This window comes from Lissotriton helveticus, chromosome 2_1, assembly GCF_964261635.1.
Source record: "Lissotriton helveticus chromosome 2_1, aLisHel1.1, whole genome shotgun sequence".
NCBI lineage: Eukaryota > Metazoa > Chordata > Amphibia > Caudata > Salamandridae > Lissotriton > Lissotriton helveticus.
The window spans coordinates 773,426,104-773,451,013 of NC_136059.1; the positions used below are offsets into that span (position 1 = coordinate 773,426,104).

General features: G+C 47.8%; 1 protein-coding gene across 1 annotated transcript in view; it reads left to right on the top strand.

Moving 5' to 3' along the window:
• Positions 1 to 24,910, top strand: part of MAN2A1 (mannosidase alpha class 2A member 1) — a 1,212,885-nt gene that overhangs the window by 676,731 nt on the left and 511,244 nt on the right. Inside the window, exon 11 of the mRNA XM_078675492.1 lies at positions 9,731 to 9,845. Within this exon, the coding sequence (XP_078531618.1) occupies positions 9,731 to 9,845 (115 nt within the window). The remainder of the gene's footprint in view (positions 1 to 9,730; positions 9,846 to 24,910) is intronic.

Sequence of the window (24,910 nt, forward strand, 5' to 3'; positions counted from 1 at the left end):
GAAGAGTGATGAAAAATTGTAATAGTGTATAAAAAGGTGTATGTGATTGTCACGTGGATGATGTCATCAGTGATGTCATTTGAGATGTCATCACTGATGTCACTGACCATGTCATGAATGATGTAATATGTGACATCATCAGCAGTGGATTGCGGGTGCGCGAAATATAGTTAGTACAACTAACTATATAGGAGCAATTTCAATGGTTTTGTATGAGTGAAATGTCCAGCTAAGTATAACACCCCTAAAACTTATAGTTTTTTGAGTGAATTTCAAAGGTTTTTTAAAAGCTAATTCCTAACTATATAAGGCCTGAAACCTTTGGTTTTTTCAGTGAATTTGCAAGGTTTTTTAAATGCTAATTCCTAACTATATAAGGCCTGAAACCTATGGTTTTTTCAGTGAATTTGCAAGGTTTTTTAAATGCTAATTCCTAACTATATATGGCCTGAAACCTATGGTTTTTTCATTGAATTTCGAAGGTTTTTAAATGACAATTTTTAAATGTATTAATTGTTATTTTTTATACTGATTTAGCTACATTTTTGCAGGCAGGTGTTCAGAGGGTACGCCCCCTTTTTACAACATTCTGCAGCGCAACCCCTGGCGCTTTTGCAGAGGAGGAACTAATTCTCCTTGCATACTGGGGGTCCCTGGGGGGCAACTAGCCCACCTGGAACCTGCAGTATGCGCCAGGGGGCTGCATTGCAGAGAGGTGTAATGAGGCCACACCCTTTTTTACAACTCTCTGCAGCGCAACCCCTGCGTGTTTGCAGAATAGGAACTAATTCCCCTTGCATACTGGGGGTCCCTGGGGGCCAAGTAGCCCACCAGGAGCCTCCAGTATGCGCTAAGGGGCTGCGTTGCTTTGCCCCGGGGGCGGCGGTCCCCGGGGCAGTGTGGGGGGGATTGTGGAACCCCCACACTTCTTTATCACTATGCCGCCGTGATTTGGTCCCCCCGGGGGGTAATTTTTGAAAAAAAAAGACCAGGTTTAAAAAAAAAAAAAATGTGGGCCTTTTTTGTCCTTGTGGGACCACCTGGGCAGGCCTAGGGGGTCAGGGTGTATCTACCCTGCCCCCTTTTTGTCTTTTTCACGTTTGTTTTTCTGCTTTCTTGTGCCTCGGTCTATCTACACGCACACATATACACATATATATATATATGCATATATATGCATTTATATATATGTATGTATGTATATATATATATATATATATATACATACATATATAAACATATATAATCTGCATATCTATATAAATACAAATATAAATGCATGCATACATATGCATGTTATTTACATGAAAGTTTGAAAAACACTATTAAAAGCAAAGCTAAAAAGCCACCTCATTACAAACAGAATGGCTTCAACTTAAACGATGGCGAGATCTATTGCATTTTCAATGCTTGTTTACTTTGGTTCCATCAAGAAGGCATTCAGATGTGTCACACATTTGCCATAAATTCTGAATGTTAGCACTCTAGTTGCTCATTATATCACTGTAGTAAAGCTACTGCTAACCAGGGAAGTCTGCTGCTGGTATTCAAAGGGCTTGTTTCAGTCTGCATGTCAGAATTTTTTTAATTAAATAAAAGAGGATTTGAGAAGTCACTCAAAATGTGCCCTAATTTTTCTTTCTGAAGCACTAATCATACTTTCCATGGCAAAATGAACCCCCTCATTTTGTTCCTTTTTAAATGGAATGTTTTCAGACTTACCACTTCATTCCAATCAAAATGGCTTCTGGTGTGCCATACTTGTGTCATAAGTAAGACTGTTAGCGCTCTAGTTGTTCTTTAGAACACTCTGGGACATTCTGTCATTGGGCTATACTTGGGCTACATCTGGGTGATATTTGGGCTACATTTGGGCTCTTTTGTCTCTGGTGGCCATCTTGGGAGACTGCATGTCAGAATTTTTTAATGAAATAGAATATGATTTGAGAAGTCACTCAAAATGTGCCCTAATTTTTCTTTCTGCAGCACTAAACATACTTTCTATGGCAAAATGAACCCCCTCATTTTGTTCCTTTTTAAATTAAATGTTTTCAGACTTACCACTTCATTCCAATCAAGATGGCTTCTGCTGTGCCATACTTTTGTCATAAGTAAGACTGTTAGCGCTCTAGTTGTTCTTTAGAACACTCTGGGAAGCTGCAGTAGAACACAAAGGAATCAACTGACAGTCGCTGCCCTTGTTGGATGTACATGTTTTACTGAGAATGTCAGACTTCATTCTCACATGACTGAGAAAGATAATGTGAATTTACAGAATTAAATATGCTTTCAGTTTAGCTTAGAGATCCCCTTCCAAACCACTGTGGGAAAAGCATGAGATAATAGTTTTCTTTCAAACATGATTCATGATATCTCAGCAGAAGGCTTTTTCACATGGTAAAATCACCTTAGAACACACCACAATTCCTAAAATGAGTATGGCACCATCAACAAATGATTTATAATGTAACTAAAGTCCTAAAACCTTCTATTAACTGCAATGCTTTTTAATGAGGTGCTATCATGTATATCGGTCCCAAGATGGCTGCCAACACTTCTTGGATGAAGAATTTGTGTTTTGAAAACATTTTTTTTGCCTTGGGGGTCCTTGTGGGACCCCCTGAGCGTGCCTAGGGGGTCAGGGTGCTTCTACCCTGCCCCCTTTTTGAGTTCTACACGTTTGTTTTTCTGCTTTCCTGTGCCTCAGTCTACCGAGGCACAAGATGGCTGAAAACACTTTCTGGTTTGGAGTGTTGACAGACATTGGCAGCCAATCAGAGTGCAGCTCGTGCTCGAAAGGTAAGCTTACAGTAAGCTTACACGTAAGCTGCAATAGATATATATTTTTTTTCTCTTTTGATTTTCTCATGAACTACTGGAGGGATTTTCACCAAATGTAGCAAAGGCACATCTGCGTACCAGTCCCTACAATTTTGCAAAGTTTGGCTTAATTCCGTTCAGCGGTTCGGGCTGTAGACTTGTCAGAACGTCCTATGGAAATTAACATGGGGAAAACACGTTTTGGGACCCCCCTTTTTTCTCAGCCCCCACTTCACGAATCCCCCCGAATCTGTCAGTGAAGGAGCGCAGCGGAGCTGGCCAAAATTTTGGAAAATTACACGCAAATTCCTCAACCGGCGCCAAAGTTATTCTCAATAGAATGTTGCAGATTTCCTATGGTAGCCAATCCTAACTATATATACCTACTGACTATCGCCAGTAGGTAATATATATATATATATATATATATATATATATATATATATATATATATATATATATATATATACATATATATATACATATATACATATATATATATATACATATATTTAGTTGATATCTTGCTATGTAGTATCTCACTGATGTTTCTGTATTGGCATGCATGTATAACCCACCAACCTCTAAGGGTCAACAGGTATATATTACAGTATTTTTATACATGCATGTTTACGAAACAGCTAGCTACTCTGATTCAAGCATGTGAATTTATGAAAGATCCAATACTGGAGAAGAAAATTAGTTACTTACCTGTAACTACGGATCTCCAGTATTGGAATCTTTCATAGATTCACATGCGACCCACCCTCCTCCCTTATTCCTCAAGGTTTATGGTTTACAAAACGAAAAATGAAAAGTTTTCTTTTTATTTTTTAGGAGAAGGCAGTGGTCTGTGAGACCACTGTCTTCTCTTAAAAATAGTGTTGCAAACATTCACAAAGGGGACCACTTCCCATTTGCAAATGGGTTACCACCTACTTGAATTAGGTGGTAAAATGTTAATGTTTTGCAACCGCAATTGCGGTCACAAAACATTAATGCATACTGATGCGATCCGGTATTAGGAAGGGACACCCTAAACACGCCCCTCTTAACATTGAATAACAAACCCTTCTCTTCTAGGGGATACTCATCAATAGTCATAAGCAGTGAATTATCTGCGTGCGGGATCCTTGATCATATAGCTATATATACACATTCACATATACACACACACACATACACACACACACACACACGCACACACACACACACACACACACACACACACGCACACACACACATACACATCATAAAGTATATGGAACTTTCAAACCCATACACCTACATATGTATGCATGCATACTTTCATGTAAATATGCAGCCCCAACAACAATCTAAAAAACAGGGCAAACAGCCGCCAAGATTACATCAGTTTTTCTTGTATGACAGTTAGTCTCTCAAGACTCCTTGTAATAGAGACCATACACTGTAATGTTTTCATACAGGAATCCTTTATTTTCCAAAACAAGGAAGAACATGTAATTGCAGGCAGTTTGGTCCATAGGCTGCATAAAAATAAGTGTCTTAGTACAGAAAAGAGAACTGGCACCTTGCCTTTAAGGCTTCCAAGATTCTAAGCACTTTGCCTTTAAGAACTCCAGAGAACACTCTGCTCCCAGCTTGCCCCACAGTTGACAGTTATGTCAGTTCTTTTTGTAAAGGCGTACTAAACTACTTTAAACCATCTCAAATCCACACTCTGTGTATATCGCCTGTCTTCCTTCCAGTCACAAGATAGACTCTTGTTACCATTGGACTCTTCGCAACAGAGAGAGGATTCGCCTTCAAGCTGTGCTTGAGAGAGAAACAGCCCGGTTGGAAAGTGGCCTTGCGTGTCAAGAGCCCTCCTCTCATCAGGAACATCGATGCCAGCATCATTCTGCCTCTTCAACATCGAAGATAGGCAGATTCCAGACTGGTCGACGTCATTACCGCCGTCGAAGAAGAGGCCTACACAGTCTCCAACGTCGAGACGGCATGAGTCTCTGTCGTTGAGAAAGGCCTCGATGTCGAAGCATACTACCTCGGGCTCGGGGTATGTTCAGGATCAGCTTCTAAACACCCATCGACGTCTAAACACCAATCGACGTCGAGGCACTCTCCGTCGCCTCACCGTAGGTCGACGTCGAGACGTTTGCTGACGGCAAAGGGGTCTCGAGACCAGTCGACGTCGAGAGCATTGAAGTCAACGTCAAGGAGATGAGAGCCGTCGAAGTCACCACAACACCATAGATGGTCGAGGTCTCCTTTGAGGAAGGTGAGGTCACCATTGAGGACAGCAAGGTCCCGAACTCCTTCCATGCATCGCCCCACGTCAAGGAAGAAGCAAAGGTTGACATTGAGGGAGAGGCACAGGAAGACGTCGAGGCCATCGACGTCGAGAGACAAAGAGCCTGCTGTTGCCTCGGAGGAGGTTGGATCTGCATCTCGTTCACCCTCTAGTTCTGGATCGTCTCCAGGACTACATATTGTCCAGGTCTCCCCGGTGGGCTCTCTGGTGGTTGGTGAGTAGATGCGGTGTAGGAATTCTAAGGCCCTCAGTAGCCGGGTTCGGACTTTTCCTGTACCTATTCTCCTTCACGTCTGTCAAGAGATTCTCCATCACATACTGAGGCTCCAAGAAGAACACCATGAAGATCAAGATCAACGACTGTGGTTTCTTCCTGAAGGAGAAGTCCGCGCAGATCGCGCTCTCCACATGCCCGCCATGTGTGATCAAGGGACAGATCTCACTCCTATCATTCTTCTCCAAAGAGAAGGCGACAGAGGTCTCCCACCTGGTGTTTTTCCTCCAGGTTCTCGATCAGAGATTATTCTCCAACATTTACGTCTATACCGTCATCCAGAGTGTCACCAATTGATGATCTCACCACAATCAATGAGATTCTATGTAGAGGAGCGAATAAGTTGAACATCACTATGTTGGTCCCGACTGTTTCCTCCTCAGTGATTTTCGAGACTCTCCATCACTGCTCTTCAGTCCGACCTTTGCTTCGCCTTGTCCCTGGCATTATCGAACGTGCTACACAGACTTTTTTGACACCAGCAACGGTGGGTTCTGTGCCCTCCTGGATAGCGAAGAAATACAAGGCCCCTGACCAAGATCCGTTATTTCTTAGATCTGATCCTCCTCCAGATTCCATCATTGTGGCGGTGCTAGGAAGAAGCATCATCTATGTCTTCCTCCTCTCCACTTCAGCATCTTTCATGAAGGTCGCCAGTACCTCCGCTCAACAGAGGAGATTTGATAGATCCTTGTGGGATTCTCTGGGCCATTTTGCAGATAAACTCCCAACAGAAGATCAGCAGGATTTTCGAGAAATATTGCAAGAGGGAGGTTTAGTGGCAAATCAGGTTATAAGTGCTTCCGCTGATTCGGCTCTTCTGGCTGCCCACGGGTACTCCCATGGTATCTGTTCGAGGCATTCTGCTTGGTTACGTTTGACTGGCCTTAAGCCCAAGGTTCAACAGAAGATCACCAATCTACCTTTCAACGGGTCTTCTCTCTTTGGTCCGCATGCGGACGAAGAAATGGCAAAGATGAAAGCAGAATTGGACACAGTGAAAGCTGTGGGGCTTGAGAAACGGAAGGAATTTCGCAGGAGCTTTCGCTTCTACGATAAACGCCCATTCCAGCAGAGGGGTCAAACCCCTCAGTGGTTGTCGCAGAGTCACCAGAAGTAGCAGAGGTCTCACTTTCATCAACGGAGACCAGGTAGAGGAAGAGGGAACAATAAACAGCAGACCTCTACCTCAAAGCAGCCATCGAAGCAATGAGAGAGTGCTTCCTCTAAACCAGTTGTTCACTCTGTAGGATGAAGTATCGCACGTCATCTGGAGGAGTGGAGACAGATAACCGATGACAAATGGGTGTTTAATATCGTCAAGAAGGGATATTTGCTCCTGTTCAAGACCTCAACACCATCGGTTCCTCCAAGAGGAGGACTCCACTTGTGTCATCCCATTTTGCACGAGGAAGTAAACAGTCTTCTGCAGAAGAAAGCCATAGAGTACGTTCATGTTCATCAGAGGCACCAGGGGATATACTCTCGATATTTCCTGGTTGAAAAAAAGAGGTCCTTCAGTGGAGTACAGACCAATTCTGGACCTACGCATCTTGAACAAATATATCAGCAAAGAAAAGTTTTGGATACTTGTCTTGCACCAGATCTTCCCTCATTTACATCAAGGAGACTGCATGTGCACCATAGCTCTGCAGGACGCCTATTTTCAAATTCCAGTGTCCAGGAAACATCGAAAATTTCTACGTTTTCAAATTCCTCTACGCCATTTTCAGTTCCGAGTTCTACCATGTGGTCTCAAGTCAGCCCCAGGGACTTTTTCAAAGTGCATTGCAGTGGTGGGGGCATTTCTCTGTCTGCAGGCAAAGAATATTAATTTATCCATACCTGGACGACTGGCTTCTAAAGAGTTCCACTCCATCCCTACTTCAGTCGCATCTCTCCTACAGTCTCCAATTACTAAACAAGTTGGGTCTACAAGTCAATTTAAAAAAATTGGTTCTCAACCCGACTCAGAGCATTCACTACCTAGGGTCGTCGCTGGACACCGTGGAGGCAAGCGTGTGTCTTTCGGCGGAGAGATTTTCATCGATCAGGATCAAATGTCAAGAACTCCTGCAGTCACACCACCCGACGGTCAGACAAGTGTTCTCTCCCCTGGGGTCCATGGCTTCCTGCATCTTCATCGTCCCCAATGCCAGATTGCACATGCGTCCCCTGCAGCAGGCGCTGGAAGACCAGTGGGTGCAAGCGTCAGGCAGTTGGGAGGATCGGATTACTGTTCCCCAATCTGCCAGGGACTCCATCATGTGGTGGACAAAGCGGTCATATCTAATGAAAGGTGTTCCCTTCCATCAAGAGACTCAGACCATAGTTACGGACGCCTCCCTACAAGATTGGGGTGCTCATATGGATCACCTTCAAGTACAAGGTCTATGGTCGGACACAGAGAGGTGTGGGGCATGCTGGGAGTAGAGTGTTTCCCGGAGTTCTTAAAGGCATAGTGCTTAGAATCTCGGAAGCCTTAAAGGCACGGTGCCAGTTCTCTTTTCCGTACTCTGGGCCAGATGTAAGTAATTCCATTTTACCAACTCTAAAATACCGAATCATACCGATTCAGTATTTTAAATTCGGAAAATGGTATGCAGGTTAAAAATTGACTGGAAGCCCATAGAAATGAATGTCAATTACCGAATCGGTAAATACCGATTCGGTAAAAGGGGGAAAACATTGAAGGGTGGCAGGGTGTCACTTTGACACCCTGTTGCACCCCTCAATTGTGTATGGGTTGACATGTTGCAGACATACATGTCCTAAGGGCATGTATGTCTGCAACAGTGCACTGGTGGAAAAGCAAAAAAAATGCATTTTCAAAGGTTTTCATTATTTACCACCAACTTGTAGTTGGTGGTAAATAACGAATCCTAAAATGGGAAAATCACTCATTTGAGTGCTCCCTACATATCAGGATTCGGTAATTTACTGAATCGGTATTTAAGAATTCGGTAATTTACCGATTCCTTAAATTACCGTTTCGGTAAATTTACCGAATCTGTAAAATATTGGCCCCTACATCTCGAAAACCAATTAACAGTCGGTAACGGCCGAAATCGGCCGTTACCGACCGGTAATTGGCGACCTACATCTGGCCCCAAATCCTTAATTTAGGCCCCTACATATGAAAAGCCTAATTCCGGTCGGTAACGGCCGAAATCCAGTAATTTCGGCCGTTACTGACCGGAATTAGGCTTCCTACATCTGGCCCTAAGACACTTATTCTTATGCAGCCCATGGTCCAAACTGCCTACAATTACCTGTTCTTCCTTGTTTTGGAAAATAAAGGATTCCTGTATGAATCCATCACAGTGTATGGTCTCTATTCAAGGAGTCTTGAGAGACTTACTGTCATAAAAGTAAAACTGATGTAATCTTGGCTGTTTGCCCTGTTTTTTAGATTGTTGTTGGGGCTGCATATTTACATATATGTATGTACGCATACATATGTAGCTTTATGGGTTTGAAAGTTCTATATACACTCTATGATCTGGGCATACACCTGTATATGTATGTACATATATGTACATATAGCTATATATATATATATATATATATATATATATATCTGTATGCTCCGGGATCCCGCATGTGGGCGGGGATAATTCACTGCTTATGACTTTGATGAGTATACCTCTGGAAGAGAACTAGGATTACAGGTAAGTAACTTATCCATTTTGTGATTCGGTAACAGGTTACCGAATCGCAAAGAAGGATTTTTTTCTGCGTTCGCAAGCAGCCGATTTCGGCCGTTTGCGAAGACAAAAAATGTTTGATACATCTGGCCCTCAGTTCCTACACTTTGTACATAATTTGATTGTTGTGATTTCATAACTTACATTTTCAAATGGAATGTTGTTTTATAGTTTAAAAAAAAAACTTTAATAGACTTGTTTGTAAATTCTTTGTTTGTAATTACTGTACTATATATTTTAAAGGAACAGTGATGTCACGACCCCATAAGGGCACTGGCACTACAATGGGGGGAGGTGCCTCTGGCTATGTTCTCCATCCAGGATGCAGAAGGAAAGCTCGGCAACGATCTGATGTAGATAACGAAACTTGCAATGCAAGTGACACCTTCTCAGATTCTTTTTAAAACGTCTTGGAAATGTAAGGCATTGGAGTGTCCTGTGGTACAGAAAAAAATGTACCAGGGAGTTAGCCTCTTTAAACCTGATATGATTTGATGAATTTGGCCTGTAAAAGACTGTTATTAAAGAACATGATTAAGATGCGTGCCTTTAACTTTTTATTTATATACCGTACCTTTTCTGTATGCCATACCTATATATCATAGGTGATGATTAATTTGTCTTTTTTATCCACAGAATTTTCCATTCATTATTAAACTTGAAGAGGGTGACTGTTGACTCTGCCCACTTTCTAATTTTGAAAAATAAGGAAGACTACAGTCACAATCCATCATCTCCTTTTCTTAGTATGGTATGTTTCTTATATGCATGCTTGACTAACTTACTTTGCATATTTAAAAATGAAAGAACTCTCAGACTACCTTTGCCTTAAAAAAAAAAAACATTCCCCAAAATGTGGTCTTTTTGGCAAAAGATTACCATCCTCCGAAAACGTTGCTTTAGAACTTGATACTGGATGAACTATCTATACCTAAATGGACACATACAAGGAATACATTATGAACTCTCTCAGCAGAAACACAGTTCTCTTCCAGGGGATCCTCATCAATAGTCATCAGCATTAGAATATTCCCGCCCATGCGCGGGACCCCGGAAACACTATATAATATGTGCCCCACATATATATACTCATATATATATATATATTACCTACTGGCGGTCGCCAGTAGGTATATATAGTTAGGATTTTTTCTCTATGGGATTTTTGAAAATTCTATGTCTAATAACTTTGGCGTTTGTGGACGGAAGTGGCTGAAATTTTCAGGAAAATGGCACATTTTGTTTCTGAGCAGCCCTTGAAAATTTGGGGGGGGTTCGTCAAGGGGGGGCCGAGAAAAAAGGGGGGTCCCAAAACGTGTTTTTAACATTGAGTTTTCCATAGGGCGGTTGGCCTCACTTTTAGCCCGAACGGCTGAATGGATTTGCACGAAACTTGGCAAAATTGTAGGGACTGGTAGCCCGATGTGCCTTTTGTAGGTCTCAATATATGTGCTCCAGTGGATTTTGAGAAATTAACGTTTAAAAAAAGATATATATCTGTAACAGCGGACCGGGCAGCGCTCCAGTACGCGTACTTTTCGCGCAACGGAGCTTTGTGAAGCGAAGCTGATTGGTTCTCCGGCGTCTGTAAACATTCCAAACAGTCCGTAGCGGCCGCCATCTTGTCTCTCGGTAGGATCGAGAGACAAGCGGAGGCCAAACCGAAGGGGCAAATGACCATAAGGGGGCATAGTAGATCCTCCCTGACCGTTTAGGTTTGATGTGGAGGTTTTAAAAGGGCCCCGCGGGGCAAAAAAAAAATAAAATAATAATAATCGAACAGCTGAATGGATTTCCACGAAACTTGGCAAAATTGTAGGGACTGGTAGCCCGATGTGCCTTTGCTAGATCTCAATATATGTGCTCCAGTGGATTTTGAGAAATTAACGTTCAAAAAAAGATATATATCTGTAACAGCGCACCGCTTCGCGTACTTTTCGCGTTACGGAGCTTTGCGAAGCGAAGCTGATTGTCTCTCCGGTGTCTGTAAACATTCCAAACAGTCCGTAGCGGCCGCCATCTTGTCTCTCGGTAGGATCGAGAGACAAGAGGAGGCCGAAGCAAAGGGGCAAATGACCATAAGGGGGCATAGTAGATCCTCGCTGACCCCCTAGGTTTGATGTGGAGGTTTTAAAAGGGCCCCGCGGGGCAAAACAAGATATATATCTGTAACAGCGCTCCGCTTCGCGGAGATAAAATTATATCTGTATTACCTAGCTGTTGCTAACACCAGTTAGCGACGGCTAGTAGGAGATAGCGACCATCTTGGGCCCCACTTTGCATGTGAGTGATATTTATCACTAATGACATGCAAAGTGGGCATGCCAAGATGTTAGCGACTGGAAACAGTCGCTAACATCGCTATCTCCTATTATCAACTTTTGGAAATATTCGAGATAAGCGCGAATATCTCCAAAAGCTAGCACCTGCCCTGAGCAGTTCTTAGCCATGTTATCCAATGGGAGGTGGATAACATGGCTAAGAGCATTAGCTCGGTAATGCATGAATATCGCTGAGTTTTCAGCGATATTAATGCATTGCGGTCGTTTTTTATCGTATTTGCGATAAACCTTGATAATAGCAAGGTTTATCTGCGATAATTTCTGACGGTAAAAAAATCGTTGCTAAGCATCGTTAGGGATAAATATCGCTTAACTTTGGTAATATGCCCCAACGTCTGTTAACGTTCGATTCGAAGGAAATCAGGAAGTGTTGAAAAACATTGTCTGCGCCATCTTGTCTTTTTTCAAATGCCACACTTTTGTCGTGCACGGCAGCCATTTTAGATGCCTTGACCAGACCCACTCTGTGCACGCTGTCGATCCTTAGCATGGCTCCCCAGCCTCGCAAGCATCTCCCCCAGGCAGTGGTCACCCCCGCTCTCTGTCTTATGCATGGGTAATAACCCTCCCCCCATCTGCGCTGCTCTTCCCTGAGAATCACACCCTGTGCCCGCCCGACACCTCCCTTTCGCCCTATTCACTACCGCACCCTCTGACACTCCTTTTCCTCTGTGTCCGATTGTCCAGGCTGGTCCTAGGGTATCAGCTAGCCCTGCAGATGTAGTTTATGGCCACAGCTGTAAAGAATCACCCCTCTTCAAAGGAGTTATAGTAGATCAAGGCCCACACTCGATGAGATCCGTCACAGCAGAAGCGTTGCTATTATCTGAAAACCATCCTGTATTGTGATTGGGGAGGGGACCGAGCCTGAAGCAAAAGATTCCAGGGATGACTCTTTGTACATCAAAGTTTTTACAATTATGTGTCACATTAAAAATATATAGCACTCCGACAAAGTAGTAAGATTATAAAACTTTAATAATTTATAAATATATACAAGAAAACAAAAATAGTAATAACATATAAACATTTTTAGTATTAAATCTTTTTATTGGGCAGAAAATAATCACACTGCACCTCACAGAAAGCGTCAGTACCGACCCCGAGGGGAGGCAGTCTAGACCGGTGGCACGGTGTACGCCCCACCTGGTGATACCAGATAGTCTTAATTAACACAGCAAGCCGCCTACAACCCATCCGGGCCGGCCGCGTCAAAGAGGTGCTCAAGAGGTGCCAGCGGAGCCAGTGAGAATGCAAAAGGGAACATGAGTTCAACATGAAACAAAACTTTCCCCAGACCCCCCCCTCCCCACTCCCCCCTCTCCTTGTCCAATAGTTAAACATAGAGTGATACATCAGCACTGCCTATTTCACCGATCAGTCGGAGCCTTACCTGCCGGGCCCCTGCGTTTGTGTGAGCGTGTCGTGGGCTCCGGCAGTGGGGTATCAGCGAGGCGTAGCAGGCGCAAATACCTGGGGCAACTCACCTCCCGGAATTCCCCGGTCAACAGGGAGAGGAAGGGTTGCCACAAAGCTGCAAAGTCAGACCCCCTCCCTGCCGCGGTCAGCGAGAGCTTCTCCATGCCCAGGATCGCCCACAGCCTATGTAGCCAGCCTAGCTGCAACGGAGCCTGGACCGCCCTCCAATGAGCCACTATATTCTGTACCGCCGACCCCAATGCCAATGCGATCAGTCTGCCTCTCCAGGACTTCAGAGGGTACATAAGGGCGTTGGAGGCCTAGTAGGATGTAGGCTGGGAAACGGGGCAGCTGTGTATCTAGGTGGGAGTCAATTAAGTCCAAAATGGGGGTCCAGTACGGACGGAGCTTGTCGCAGCTCCACAGCAAATGCTCCAGTGTCCCCAGTTCCCCACAGCCCCGCCAGCAGCGATCGCTCACCCGGGGGTCCCACTGATGCAGCTTCTCGGGGGTGTGATACCAATATGTGGCAATTTTGGTCATCGTCTCGGTGAGACCGGCATGGTGGGCTGAGTGTCTGGCCCTGTAATAGATCCCCTCCCACTCCGTCCGTGTGAGTTGGCGCCCCTAGTCTCTCTTCCATCTGACCCTACCCGTGTTATATGTGTATGTGTTGGTGAGGAGCAACTGTTGGTAGAGATCTGATATCAACTTCTTGTCAGACGTGCGGGTCAACAGCCATCTCTCATAATGTGTGAGATGTCGTTGGGCGCCGGGCATGATGGAAGGGTGAAGGACCCAGTGCCGCACCTGCAGGTATCGTAGGCGGTCCGCCTCGGCGACACCATAGTCCTGCTTCACCTGGTGGAATGGAAGTATGCCCTTGAGGTCAAACATGTGGCCCACAGCCCTGCAGGGAGTTGCCCGCCAAGCCGCAAATGCCCGTGTATCATGTCCCGGTGTGAAGTCAGGGTTGTCAAAGATCGGTGTCATCGGCGAGGGAAAGGAGGTCAACTCTTTCGTCACGGACACCCTGTCCCAGATCCTAAGGACAGTGCTCGTGATGTCCGAGGCGTACAAATTGGGAGGTCTGTGGCGCCGCGGGAGGAATGGGACTCCCTGCAATGGGCGACCAGCCACTGCCTGGTCCTGAAAGAGCCAGTGCTTGCCTGACTCTGGCTGGTGCCACTCCACCAGTGTGCGCAGTTGTGTCGCTTGAAAGTAGAGCGTGAGGTCGGGTATCCCCACTCCCCCGTGCTCCGGCGGCAGGGTCGCAATGGTATGTTTGAGTCGCGGGCGTCGACCATTCCAGATAAACCGGGGCCTGGAGTGACCGCAGCAGAGGTGGAGTGCTGGAGTGCGGCGTGGCCAGTCGCCGACTCGTAATCCCTGTTTTTTCTGCCCAGACTGCGGCGGCCGTTGAGGCCTGTGACGAGCGGAGAGGGGGAAGCGAGGCCGTGGTGGGCGGAGCCCGGACGCCGCCTCGGAAGCACCCGAAGCCGGCGGCGGTAGCAACGGCAGGCCCGGCCCGCGCTGTGGAGCGCGAGGCCCCCTGGGATCCCTGGACGGGGGCTTCTGCGGGCCTGCCACGTCTCCTGATCGCCTGCGCTGCACATCCTGGGACGCCCGCAGGCGCTGCCGGACCCGGCCGGTGGGGCGTGTGGAGGTGCCTGGCGGCCGACTCCAAGGCCTGAAGGTGAGGAGCGGGAGTGAGCGGGCGGCCCCCCCGGCGCAGTGAAGCAACGCCGACGGAGCGGGGAGCTCAGAGCGCAATCGGCGCCCATACCGAGCCCCTCACGGGCTGAGTGGCGGCTCCCCCGCCATAGAGCCTGGTGACACCGGGGGACAACAGACGGGCGCCATTTTATGACTCTGTTCGCCCTGCCTGGCCCTAGCCTTGCGGTCTCCCCCAGTTGCTGGCCCTCCTCTGTGGCTCTGCCCTACCACCAGGAGCCCAACGGACTCGGGCTGGACGCTGATTTGTGGGGGCAGCGAGGGGTGGCGGAGGATTGGTGGCATAGCGGACACCTGCTGGTTGGCGGACATATAAACATTTTTAGGGAAAAACAACGAAGTAGCGGTCGGCTGTGCGAATAGTCCCAACGCAGCACAACGTCCAGATTTCCGGCGTGGGGCGTCGCGGGGGGTGGGTCATCAGTAGCAAACTGTTGTGCGAATAGTTCCAAGGCAGCAGAACGCGTTGAAATCTAGATGACACGAAAGTGATGTCTAGTAAGTTGCCACCCAGCAAATAACGGCGTGGGGCGTCGCGGGGGGTGGGTCATCAGTAGCAAACTGTTGTGCGAATAGTTCCAAGGCAGCAGAACGATGGCACCAAGGTGATGTCCAGTAAGTTGCCGCACTGGTTTTGGTATCCTACAATGCTGCTCCGAATAACGGCGTGGGGCGCCCCGGGGGAGGCGGCGTGAACGGGCCTCTCCAGGTGGAGTGTCATCTGTTGTAGTGGGGCGCCCCTTTACCGTTTCAGTTGCCATTCCGTCCGTTTTTGGTCCACTGTGTCAAAAGCCGCAATTCAGCTGAGTTGCGCCCACTCTTGCGGTGCAGCGATAGGCGGCTGTCACAGGACTCTCAAAATGGCGGCAGGCTGTTTCCTTTTTGGGCCTGGTCCACTGAAATGGCCCTGGGACACCTTGGAAATCGGACGCTTGTCTGCTAGGTCTTGGACCCCATTCTCGAAAGCGTCCCCTCCGCCATGAGAATTCATCAAAAGTTTTGGGAGCCCCGACTCCTGCAGGCTTCTGGTGGGGAGCGGCTGCCATGATTGCTCGCGGAATGACCACGACGGAGCTACGAGATGGTGGTGCTCTCATGCTGACGCCAGCTTCAGTCTGAAACATCCAGAAACAAGGTGGGGCTTTCATCGTTTGGGGAAAAAAAAAAAGTTTTCATCCAATGAAAAGTGTTGTTTTTAGGTCATATGATCAAGCCTTCCATCATTAGGAAACCAAAAGTAAAATGAACCAATGAAAAGTTTTATAAACAAGTCACATGACCTGTTATGCGGCATAGGGTATAAAATGCGGAGAAAATACGTTGGCACGTGAGGCGGCGTCAGTAGCGGACCGATGTGCGAATAGGCCGAAGGCAATACAACGCGCCAAGATCCGGATGGCACCGAGGTGGTGTCCAGCAAGTTACAGCACTGGTGTGGCCATCCTACAATGCTGAAAGTCGGCGTGGGGCGCCCCGTTGGCCTGTGAGTTTGCGTCAGTAGCGGACCGATGTGCGAATAGGCCGAAGGCAGCACAACGCGCCAAGATCCGGATGGCACCGAGGTGGTGTCTAGTAAGTTGCCGCACTGGTGTGGCCATCCAACAATGCTGAAAGTCGGCGTGGGGCGCCCCGTTGGCCTGTGAGTTTGCGTCAGTAGCGGACCGATGTGCGAATAGGCCGAAGGCAGCACAACGCGCCAAGATCCGGATGGCACCGAGGTGGTGTCTAGTAAGTTGCCGCACTGGTGTGGCCATCCTACAATGCTGAAAGTCGGCGTGGGGCGCCCCGTTGGCCTGTGAGATGGCGTCAGTAGCGGACCGATGTGCGAATGGGGCCAAAGGCAGCGCAACAATAGTTTCTGACTGACACCACAAGGCGCTGAGATGCCAAGATCCGGATGGCACCGAGGTGGTGTCATAGTTGAGAGTTCTGAGCAGCGGTTGTAACACTGTCTGAAGCTTATTTGCAGCTGCTGCAGCTTCACTACGCGTCAAGATCCGGATGGCACCGAGGTGGTGTCTAGTAAGGTGCACTGGTGTGGCCATCCTACAATGCTGAAAGTCGGCGTGGGGCGCCCCGTTGGCCTGTGAGTTTGCGTCAGTAGCGGACCGATGTGCGAATAGGCCGAAGGCAGCACAATGCGCCAAGATCCGGATGGCACCGAGGTGGTGTCTAGTAAGTTGTCGCACTTCTGTGGCCATCCTACAATGTTGAAAGTCGGCGTGGGGCGCCCCGTTGGCCTGTGAGATGGCGTCAGTAGCGGACCGATGTGCGAATGGGGCCAAAGGCAGCGCAACAATATTTTCTGATTTGAAGACACCACAAGGCGCTGAGATGCCAAGATCCGGATGGCACCGAGGTGGTGTCTAGCAAGTTGTGGCACTGGTGTGGCCATCGTACAATGGTAAAAGTCGGCGTGGGGCGCCCTGTTGGCCTGTGAGATGGTGTCAGTAGCGGACTGATGTGCGAATGGGGCCAAAGGCAGCGCAACAATATTTTCTGACTGACACCACAAGGCGCTGAGATGCCAAGATCCGGATGGCACCGAGGTGATGTCTAAGTTGCGGACTGATGTGCGAATGGGGCCAAAGGCAGCGTAACAATATTTTTTGTATGGAAGATACCACTAGGCGTTGAGATGCCAAGATTCGGATGGCACCGAGGTGATGTCTAGCAAGTTGCTGTACTGGTGTGGTCATCCTACAATGCTGAAACTCGGCGTGGGTCGCCCCATTAGCCTGTGAGATGGCGTCAGTAGCGGACCGATGTGCGAATAGGCCGAAGGCAGCACAACGCGCCAAGATCCGGATGTCACCGTGGTGGTTTCATAGTTGAGAGGCACTTCATCTGCAGTGGGGCGCCGAGATCCGGATGGCACCGAGGTGATGTCTAGCAAGTTGCTGTACTGGTGTGGTTATCCTACAATGCTGAAAGTCGGCGTGGGGCGCCCCATTAGCCTGTGAGATGGCGTCAGTAGCGGACTGATGTGCGAATGGGGCCAAAGGCAGCGCAACAATATTTTCTGAAGAGAAGACACCAAAAGGCGCTGAGATTCCAAGATCCGGATGGCACCGAGGTGGTGTCTAGCAAGCTATGCAGTTGAGTTGTGTGCGCACTTGCGGCGAATAGGTCGAAGGCAGCATAACAATGTTTTCTGAATAGAAGACACCACAAGGCGTTGAGATTCGGTTACCACCGAGGTGATGTCTAGCAAGTTGCCGCACTGGTGTGGCCATCCTACAATACTGCTCCGAATAACGGCGTGGGGTGCCCGAAGGGGGGGGGGGAGCCGGCGTGAATGGGCCTTCCTAGGTGGAGGCTCGTCTGCTGTAGTGGGGCGCCCCTTTACCGTTTCAGTTGCCATTCAGCTGAGTTTCGGCTGCTCTTGATGCTACAGCGACAGGCGGCTGCAAGAGGACTCTCAAAATGGCGGCCTGTTCTTTGGATTTGGGCCTGGTCCACTAAAATGGCCCTGGGACACCTTAGAACTCGGACGCTCGATTTTTTTTTCCTTTCCTGTACATGCAAAAAAAGGTAAATGCCCGGTACGTTACACGCTTCATCTGCCACGATGAACTCTCCAGAGGAACCGAAAAAAAATATAGTTGTGGTAACTATACCATGCATCGTCATATGGAGAGGTGGCACCAATTAATTATAGTGCTGCATAAAAGAGAGATTTGGAGGAGAACCCCTGACCTGCTAGTACATTCATCAAAGAAGTGGCACTGAGAGCTTCAGAGGCAAGGGAAACGGTCCCAAATATTTAGAAGAACTTTGGAAAGATTAAAATGACATGTTTAGATTGTGGCAAATTAATTTCATGTGGACAGATGAGTGTTACTCTAATAAATACAGCATATGAACATCATCATAGTCGATGGTTGGTAGAGACATTTTGACTATATCCTGGACCTGCCCGTCCTCGCCCAAAATGGCGCCGGAATAAATGGGACTCGTAACTCCTTGTTGTGTACTGGTTGCAGAACCTTGAAATCACGAGATACGTATGCAGTTTTGAAGCACATGGCGGGCGGGGACGAGAATTGATTGAATATTTCGACATCCCTATTGATATTAAGTTCTGATGTGTTATTGATTATTGTACTGTTGAAAGTTCGAATTAACGTCACCCATGGTACTTGCCCGCAAATGTATATCTAGATAATTTTATTGTAACTGGCCCTGTCGTATTTTAATTATAAAATGTACGTCCACCGATTCCGTAACTGTTAGACACCTTAGTTCTTGCAACCTAATGGCCCGCCCGTTACGTTCCTCTACAGTGTAAATGTCTATTCATCATATACGATTACAGTTTGCTCCGTGGCAGGCCCACGTGGTTATAGGCTCGTATTTGTATAATGAAATTTTCACAATAAAGGTTTTTAAAAGAAAACATGGTAGTAGTATATACATTGGTAAAGTTTTTAATAATAGTCACTGTTTTAGAATCATTAAAAGGCAAGTGAAATAAAGCAGACCAATTACATGAAGGGTAAAAGGTATAATACGAAGGAACGCAGTAAAGATAAATGGTCAAGGGCTGTTGTGTTTTCTATTCCTGCAACATAAAGTGATCGATAAGAATCTCATATTCAGGCGTATCGGCGACTAAGACAGCAGGTCGACCCTCTTTTGCTCAACGGCTCCGTCATGGGACGAAGAAACGCTCTTTTTCTCGAAAAAAGAATATATTTTACTTGCAGGACAGTTGTAAAATTTCCGGGAAAGTACATTAGCCTGGAACATTTTAACATATATATAAGAAAAAATAATGTTCGGAAGTAATGAAAAGCGTAATTTTTAGGTCATATGACCAAGCCTTTCATCATTACAATAAGAAAAGTAAAATGAACCAATGAAAAGTTTTATTAACAAGTCACATGACTTGTTATGCTTACGTTACGCGCTGCGCGCCCCGGATGACTTCCGGATGCGCTAACGCGGCGCGTCATATGACGCATTACGCGACAACGCAGGTCCAGAATATAGTCAAAATGTCTCCACCAACCAGCGGTCGGAACACAACCCCTTTCAGCAGGCTAAATAGTTCTGTTAAATGACAACAGAAGGGACAGGCAACAAGAACCATCAGTCAAAGAGGGGAGGGCTAGTTCTTCTCTACCGGGTTACATTGGGGCGCTACCGGAACTGATCGAATTGGTAGTCTACAGTGTTTCTGGATGTTTCAGACTGAAGCTGGGGTTAGCATGAGAGCAGCACCATTTCGTAGCTCCGTCGTGGCCATTCCGCAACCAATCATGGCAGCCGCTCTTTATCGTTATTTTGGGCGGGGTGGGTGGCGGAGCCGAGCTGTTTTGCAGCCATCATTGTGTGGAGTTCAGTTCATCTCACTAGTTTTGTATTTGTCATGAGGGGTTGTTCCTAATGTTTCTATTTTAGCGAGGTCAAAAAGAGATCCCATTAGTGGCCTACTGATTTTGCTCGATTCCTTTTCTTTTTTTTTACACGATTTTTCGTTATCTGCAAAGACTAAACAGAGTATTGCGACTCTGTGTTTGTTTGTAAATAGAGAATGAACCAAAGAGAACTAATTCTAAAACAGTAAATACTTGGATAACAATCAATCAAATGGAGAGAGAAGCAGGCACGACGGATTACAACGGGGGCAAAGGCCTGCGTTAACTACCTTTCACTATCTGCAAAGAGAGAGTACTCCTAATAGAAATGAGGGGGGGGGGCACCATTCAAAGCAGATCAGTGTGCATAAACACGAAAATGTTTTCACTTACCACGTACTTGACATTCGACAGCTTATGATATTTGCTATTAAAAAACCATTGAAATTCACTGAAAAAACCATAGGTTATAGACCATATATAGTTAGGAATTAGCATTTACAAAACCTTGAAAATTCACTGAAAAAACCATAGGTTATAGACCATATATAGTTAGGAATTAGCATTTAAAAAACCTTATTTTACTCACACAAAACCATTGAAATTCCATATATAGTTAGTTGCACTAACTATATATCGCGCACCCGCAATCCACTGCTGTTCATGTCACATATTACATCATTCATGACATGGTCAGTGACATCACTGATGACATCACTGATGACATCTCAAATGACATCACTGATGACATCTCATTTGACATTACTGATCACATCACTGATGATATCATTCATGTGATAATACGATGAACCTCTTCAGACTCTAATATAACCTTAGATACACTCAGTGTAAACAGACACTCATAGACTGTCACTCATCCATGGAGTTACTCAGACACTTAGTCAGTCATGCAAAGAATCAATCACACCTCCATTTCCTCAACTATACAGTTATACACACCTTACTTATTCAAACATATACTAAAACATATTTACTCACTTATACAATCCTGGATACAAGTTCACAATGATCCATACAGCCACTCACACATTCACTGGCTCTTATGCACAGTTATTTATATATGTCAACTCTCACATGTACTGTGTTTTACATATGTACTTACTTTGACATGTAGCACTGAGATATCCATTCACTCACCAATACACTCATGCACACAGTCAACCGCCCATACAGCTGTTTCCACATGCACTTTTGAACCCATACATCTAGTCAATCAACTGCTCACACATCTATGCAGAGAGTCATACACCTCCCAGCCACCCAGACACACACTCAGTCTCCCATACAAATGCTTGGGCAACCAATCAATAACCCATACAGTTAATCATATAGCTAATGATCAACACATGCAGCAGTTTACAGAACAACAGACATAATGATGCACAAATTAAGACAGTTTAGTCACTAACCCATGCACTCAGTGAGACACATTTAATCAGTCACTCATACAGTCAGCCATGCCCCTACTAAATCCTTCATCAAGACACTTATACATCCACTCATTCTTCAATATGTAAGACATATTTTAACTTTACAGAATTATACAGTCACTGGATGTAGTCATCAGTGATGTCATTTGAGATGTCATCAGTGATGTCATCAGTGATGTCACTGACCATGTCATGAATGATGTAATATGTGACATGATCAGCAGTGGATTGCGGGTGCGCGATATATAGTTAGTGCAACTAACTATATATGGAATTTCAATGGTTTTGTGTGAGTAAAATAAGGTTTTTTAAATGCTAATTCCTAACTATATATGGTCTATAACCTATGGTTTTTTCAGTGAATATATATATATATATATATACTCATACATATATATATATATATATATACATATATATAAAAAAACATGCAATAGCAGCCAAATCACATCAGAGCTGGAATATGCTGTGAAGAATTTCCACCATACATGAATAATATGCATTAGAAACATGAGAAACAACACAAAAGATTGTTTTAGAACTGTTTTAATGCTTAGACAGCAGTAGAAATTCTTATAATACCCTGAAAGCATAGAAAGCTCTCAGGCTGCATTGCAAACACACAGTCTAAAACACGGGTACTCATAGTACGGCCCGCGGGCCAGTGGCGGCCCGGCAAGCCTTCCGTGGCGGCCCGCGGACCATGAGACATAGTACCCGTGTTTACAAAGACTGTCTGCAAACACTCTGCTGCTCTGTGGGGGCCGGGCAATTTATTCCGGCGAAGCCAGAGTGGAGCTGCAGGGGCGCCAAGAGGGTGTGAAATACAGCAATGCCCCATTCACAAGCAAATGGTCTTTTTGAAGACCTGTGAAATGCTCGGGTGGGGCTGTGTGTCTGTGCACGCTGGGGAAGCTGTCTCAGCCCGGGTGACACAGGCAGGGTGGGGTGACAGAGGGAGGTAGAGGGACAGAGACAGAAGGAGGGAGGGAAATGGAGAGACAGAGAAAGGGAGACAGACAGAGGGAGAAAGGCGATAGAGGGATGAGGGTGACAGAGGGATGAGGGCGATGGAGTGCGGGAGGCACAGTGAGGGAAGGGAGTGAGGGAAGGGGGGATTGAGGGAAGGGGAATGAGGGAGGGAGTGAGGGAAGGAAATGAGGGAAGGAAATGAGGGAAGGGAATGAGGGAAGGGAGTGAGGGAAGGGGAGTAAGGAAAGGGAGTGAGGGAAGGGGAGTGAGTGAGGGAGGGAGGGTTGAGGGAGGGGGTGAGTGAAGGGGAGGGAGTGAGGGAAGGGGAGTGAGGGAAGGGGAGTGAGGGAAGGGGAGGGAGTGAGGGAGGGAGGGTTGAGGGAGGGGGTGAGTGAAGGGGAGGGGATGAGGGAAGGGGAGTGAGGGAAGGGAGTGAGGGAAGGAAATGAGGGAAGGGAATGAGGGAAGGGAGTGAGGGAAGGGGAGTAAGGAAAGGGAGTGAGGGAAGGGGAGTGAGTGAGGGAGGGAGGGTTGAGGGAGGGGGTGAGTGAAGGGGAGGGAGTGAGGGAAGGGGAGTGAGGGAAGGGGAGTGAGGGAAGGGAGTGAGGGAAGGGAGTGAGGGAAGGGAGTGAGGGAAGGGAGTGAGGGAAGGGAGTGAGGGAAGGGAGTGAGGGACGGGAGTGAGGGAAGGGAGTGAGGGAAGGGAGTGAGGGACGTGAGGGAGGGAGCGAGGGAAGTAGAGCGAGGGAAGAGAGTAAGGGGCGGGAGTGAGGGAGGGGTGATGGAGGGGGTGAGGGAAGGGGAGGGAGTGAGGGACGGGAGTGAGGGACGGGAGTGAGGGAAGGGAGTGAGGGAAGGGAGTGTGGGAAGGGAAGGGGAGTGAGGGAAGGGGAGTGAGGGAAGGGGAGTGAGGGTAGGGAGTGAGGCGAGGGAGTGAGGCGAGGGAGTTGGGGAGGGAGGGAGGGAGGGATGGAAGGGGAGTGAGGGAGTGAGGGAAAGGGAGTGAGGGAGGGAGGGAAGGGGAGTGGGGGGGTGAGGGAAGGGTATTGAGGGAGGGAGGGAAGGGGAGTGAGGCAGAGAGGGGAGTGAGGGAGGGACTGAGGGACGGGAGTGAGGGAAGGGGAGTGAGGGAGGGAGGGAAGGGGAGTGAGGGAGGGAGGGAAGGGGAGGGAGGGAAGGGGTGAGGGAGGGAGTGAGGGAAGGGGAGTGAGGGAAGGGAAGTGAGGGAAGGGGGGTGAGGGAAGGGAGTGAGGGAAAGGGAGTGAGGGAAGGGAGTGAGGGAAAGGGAGTGAGGGAAGGGGGAGTGAGGGAAGGGGAATGAGAGAGGGAGTGAGGGAGTGAGGGAAGGGGAGTGAGGAAGGGGAGTGAGGGAAGGGAGTGAGGGAAGGGGAATGAGGGAGGGAGTGAGGGAAGGGGAGTGAGGGAGTGAGGGAAGGGGAGTGAGGGAGTGAGGGAAGGGGAGTGAGGGAAGGGAAGTGAGGGAAGGGGAGTGAGGGAAGGGAGTGAGGGAAAGGGAGTGAGGGAAGGGGGAGTGAGGGAAGGGGAATGAGAGAGGGAGTGAGGGAGTGAGGGAAGGGGAGTGAGGAAGGGGAGTGAGGGAAGGGAGTGAGGGAAGGGAGTGAGGTAAGGGGAATGAGGGAGGGAGTGAGGGAAGGGGAGTGAGGGAGTGAGGGAAGGGGAGTGAGGGAAGAGGAGTGAGGGAAGGGAGTGAGGGAAGGGGAGTGAGGGAAGGGGAGTGAGGGAGTGAGGGAAGGGGAGTGAGGGAGTGAGGGAAGGGGAGTGAGGGAAGGGGAGTGAGGGAAGGGGAGTGAGGGAGGGAGTGAGGGAAGGAAATGAGGGAAGGAAATGAGGGAAGGGAATGAGGGAAGGGAGTGAGGGAAGGGGAGTAAGGAAAGGGAGTGAGGGAAGGGGAGTGAGTGAGGGAGGGTTGAGGGAGGGGGTGAGTGAAGGGGAGGGAGTGAGGGAAGGGGAGTGAGGGAAGGGGAGTGAGGGAAGGGGAGGGAGTGAGGGAGGGAGGGTTGAGGGAGGGGGTGAGTGAAGGGGAGGGAATGAGGGAAGGGGAGTGAGGGAAGGGAGTGAGGGAAGGAAATGAGGGAAGGAAATGAGGGAAGGGAATGAGGGAAGGGAGTGAGGGAAGGGGAGTAAGGAAAGGGAGTGAGGGAAGGAGAGTGAGGGAGGGAGGGGGTGAGTGAAGGGGAGGGAGTGAGGGAAGGGGAGTGAGGGAAGGGGAGTGAGGGTAGGGAGTGAGGCGAGGGAGTGAGGCGAGGGAGTGAGGCGAGGGAGTTGGGGAGGGAGGGAGGGAGGGATGGAAGGGGAGTGAGGGAGTGAGGGAAAGGGAGTGAGGGAGGGAGGGAAGGGGAGTGGGGGGGTGAGGGAAGGGTATTGAGGGAGGGAGGGAAGGGGAGTGAGGGAGAGAGGGGAGTGAGGGAGGGACTGAGGGACGGGAGTGAGGGAAGGGGAGTGAGGGAGGGAGGGAAGGGGAGTGAGGGAGGGAGGGAAGGGGAGGGAGGGAAGGGGTGAGGGAGGGAGTGAGGG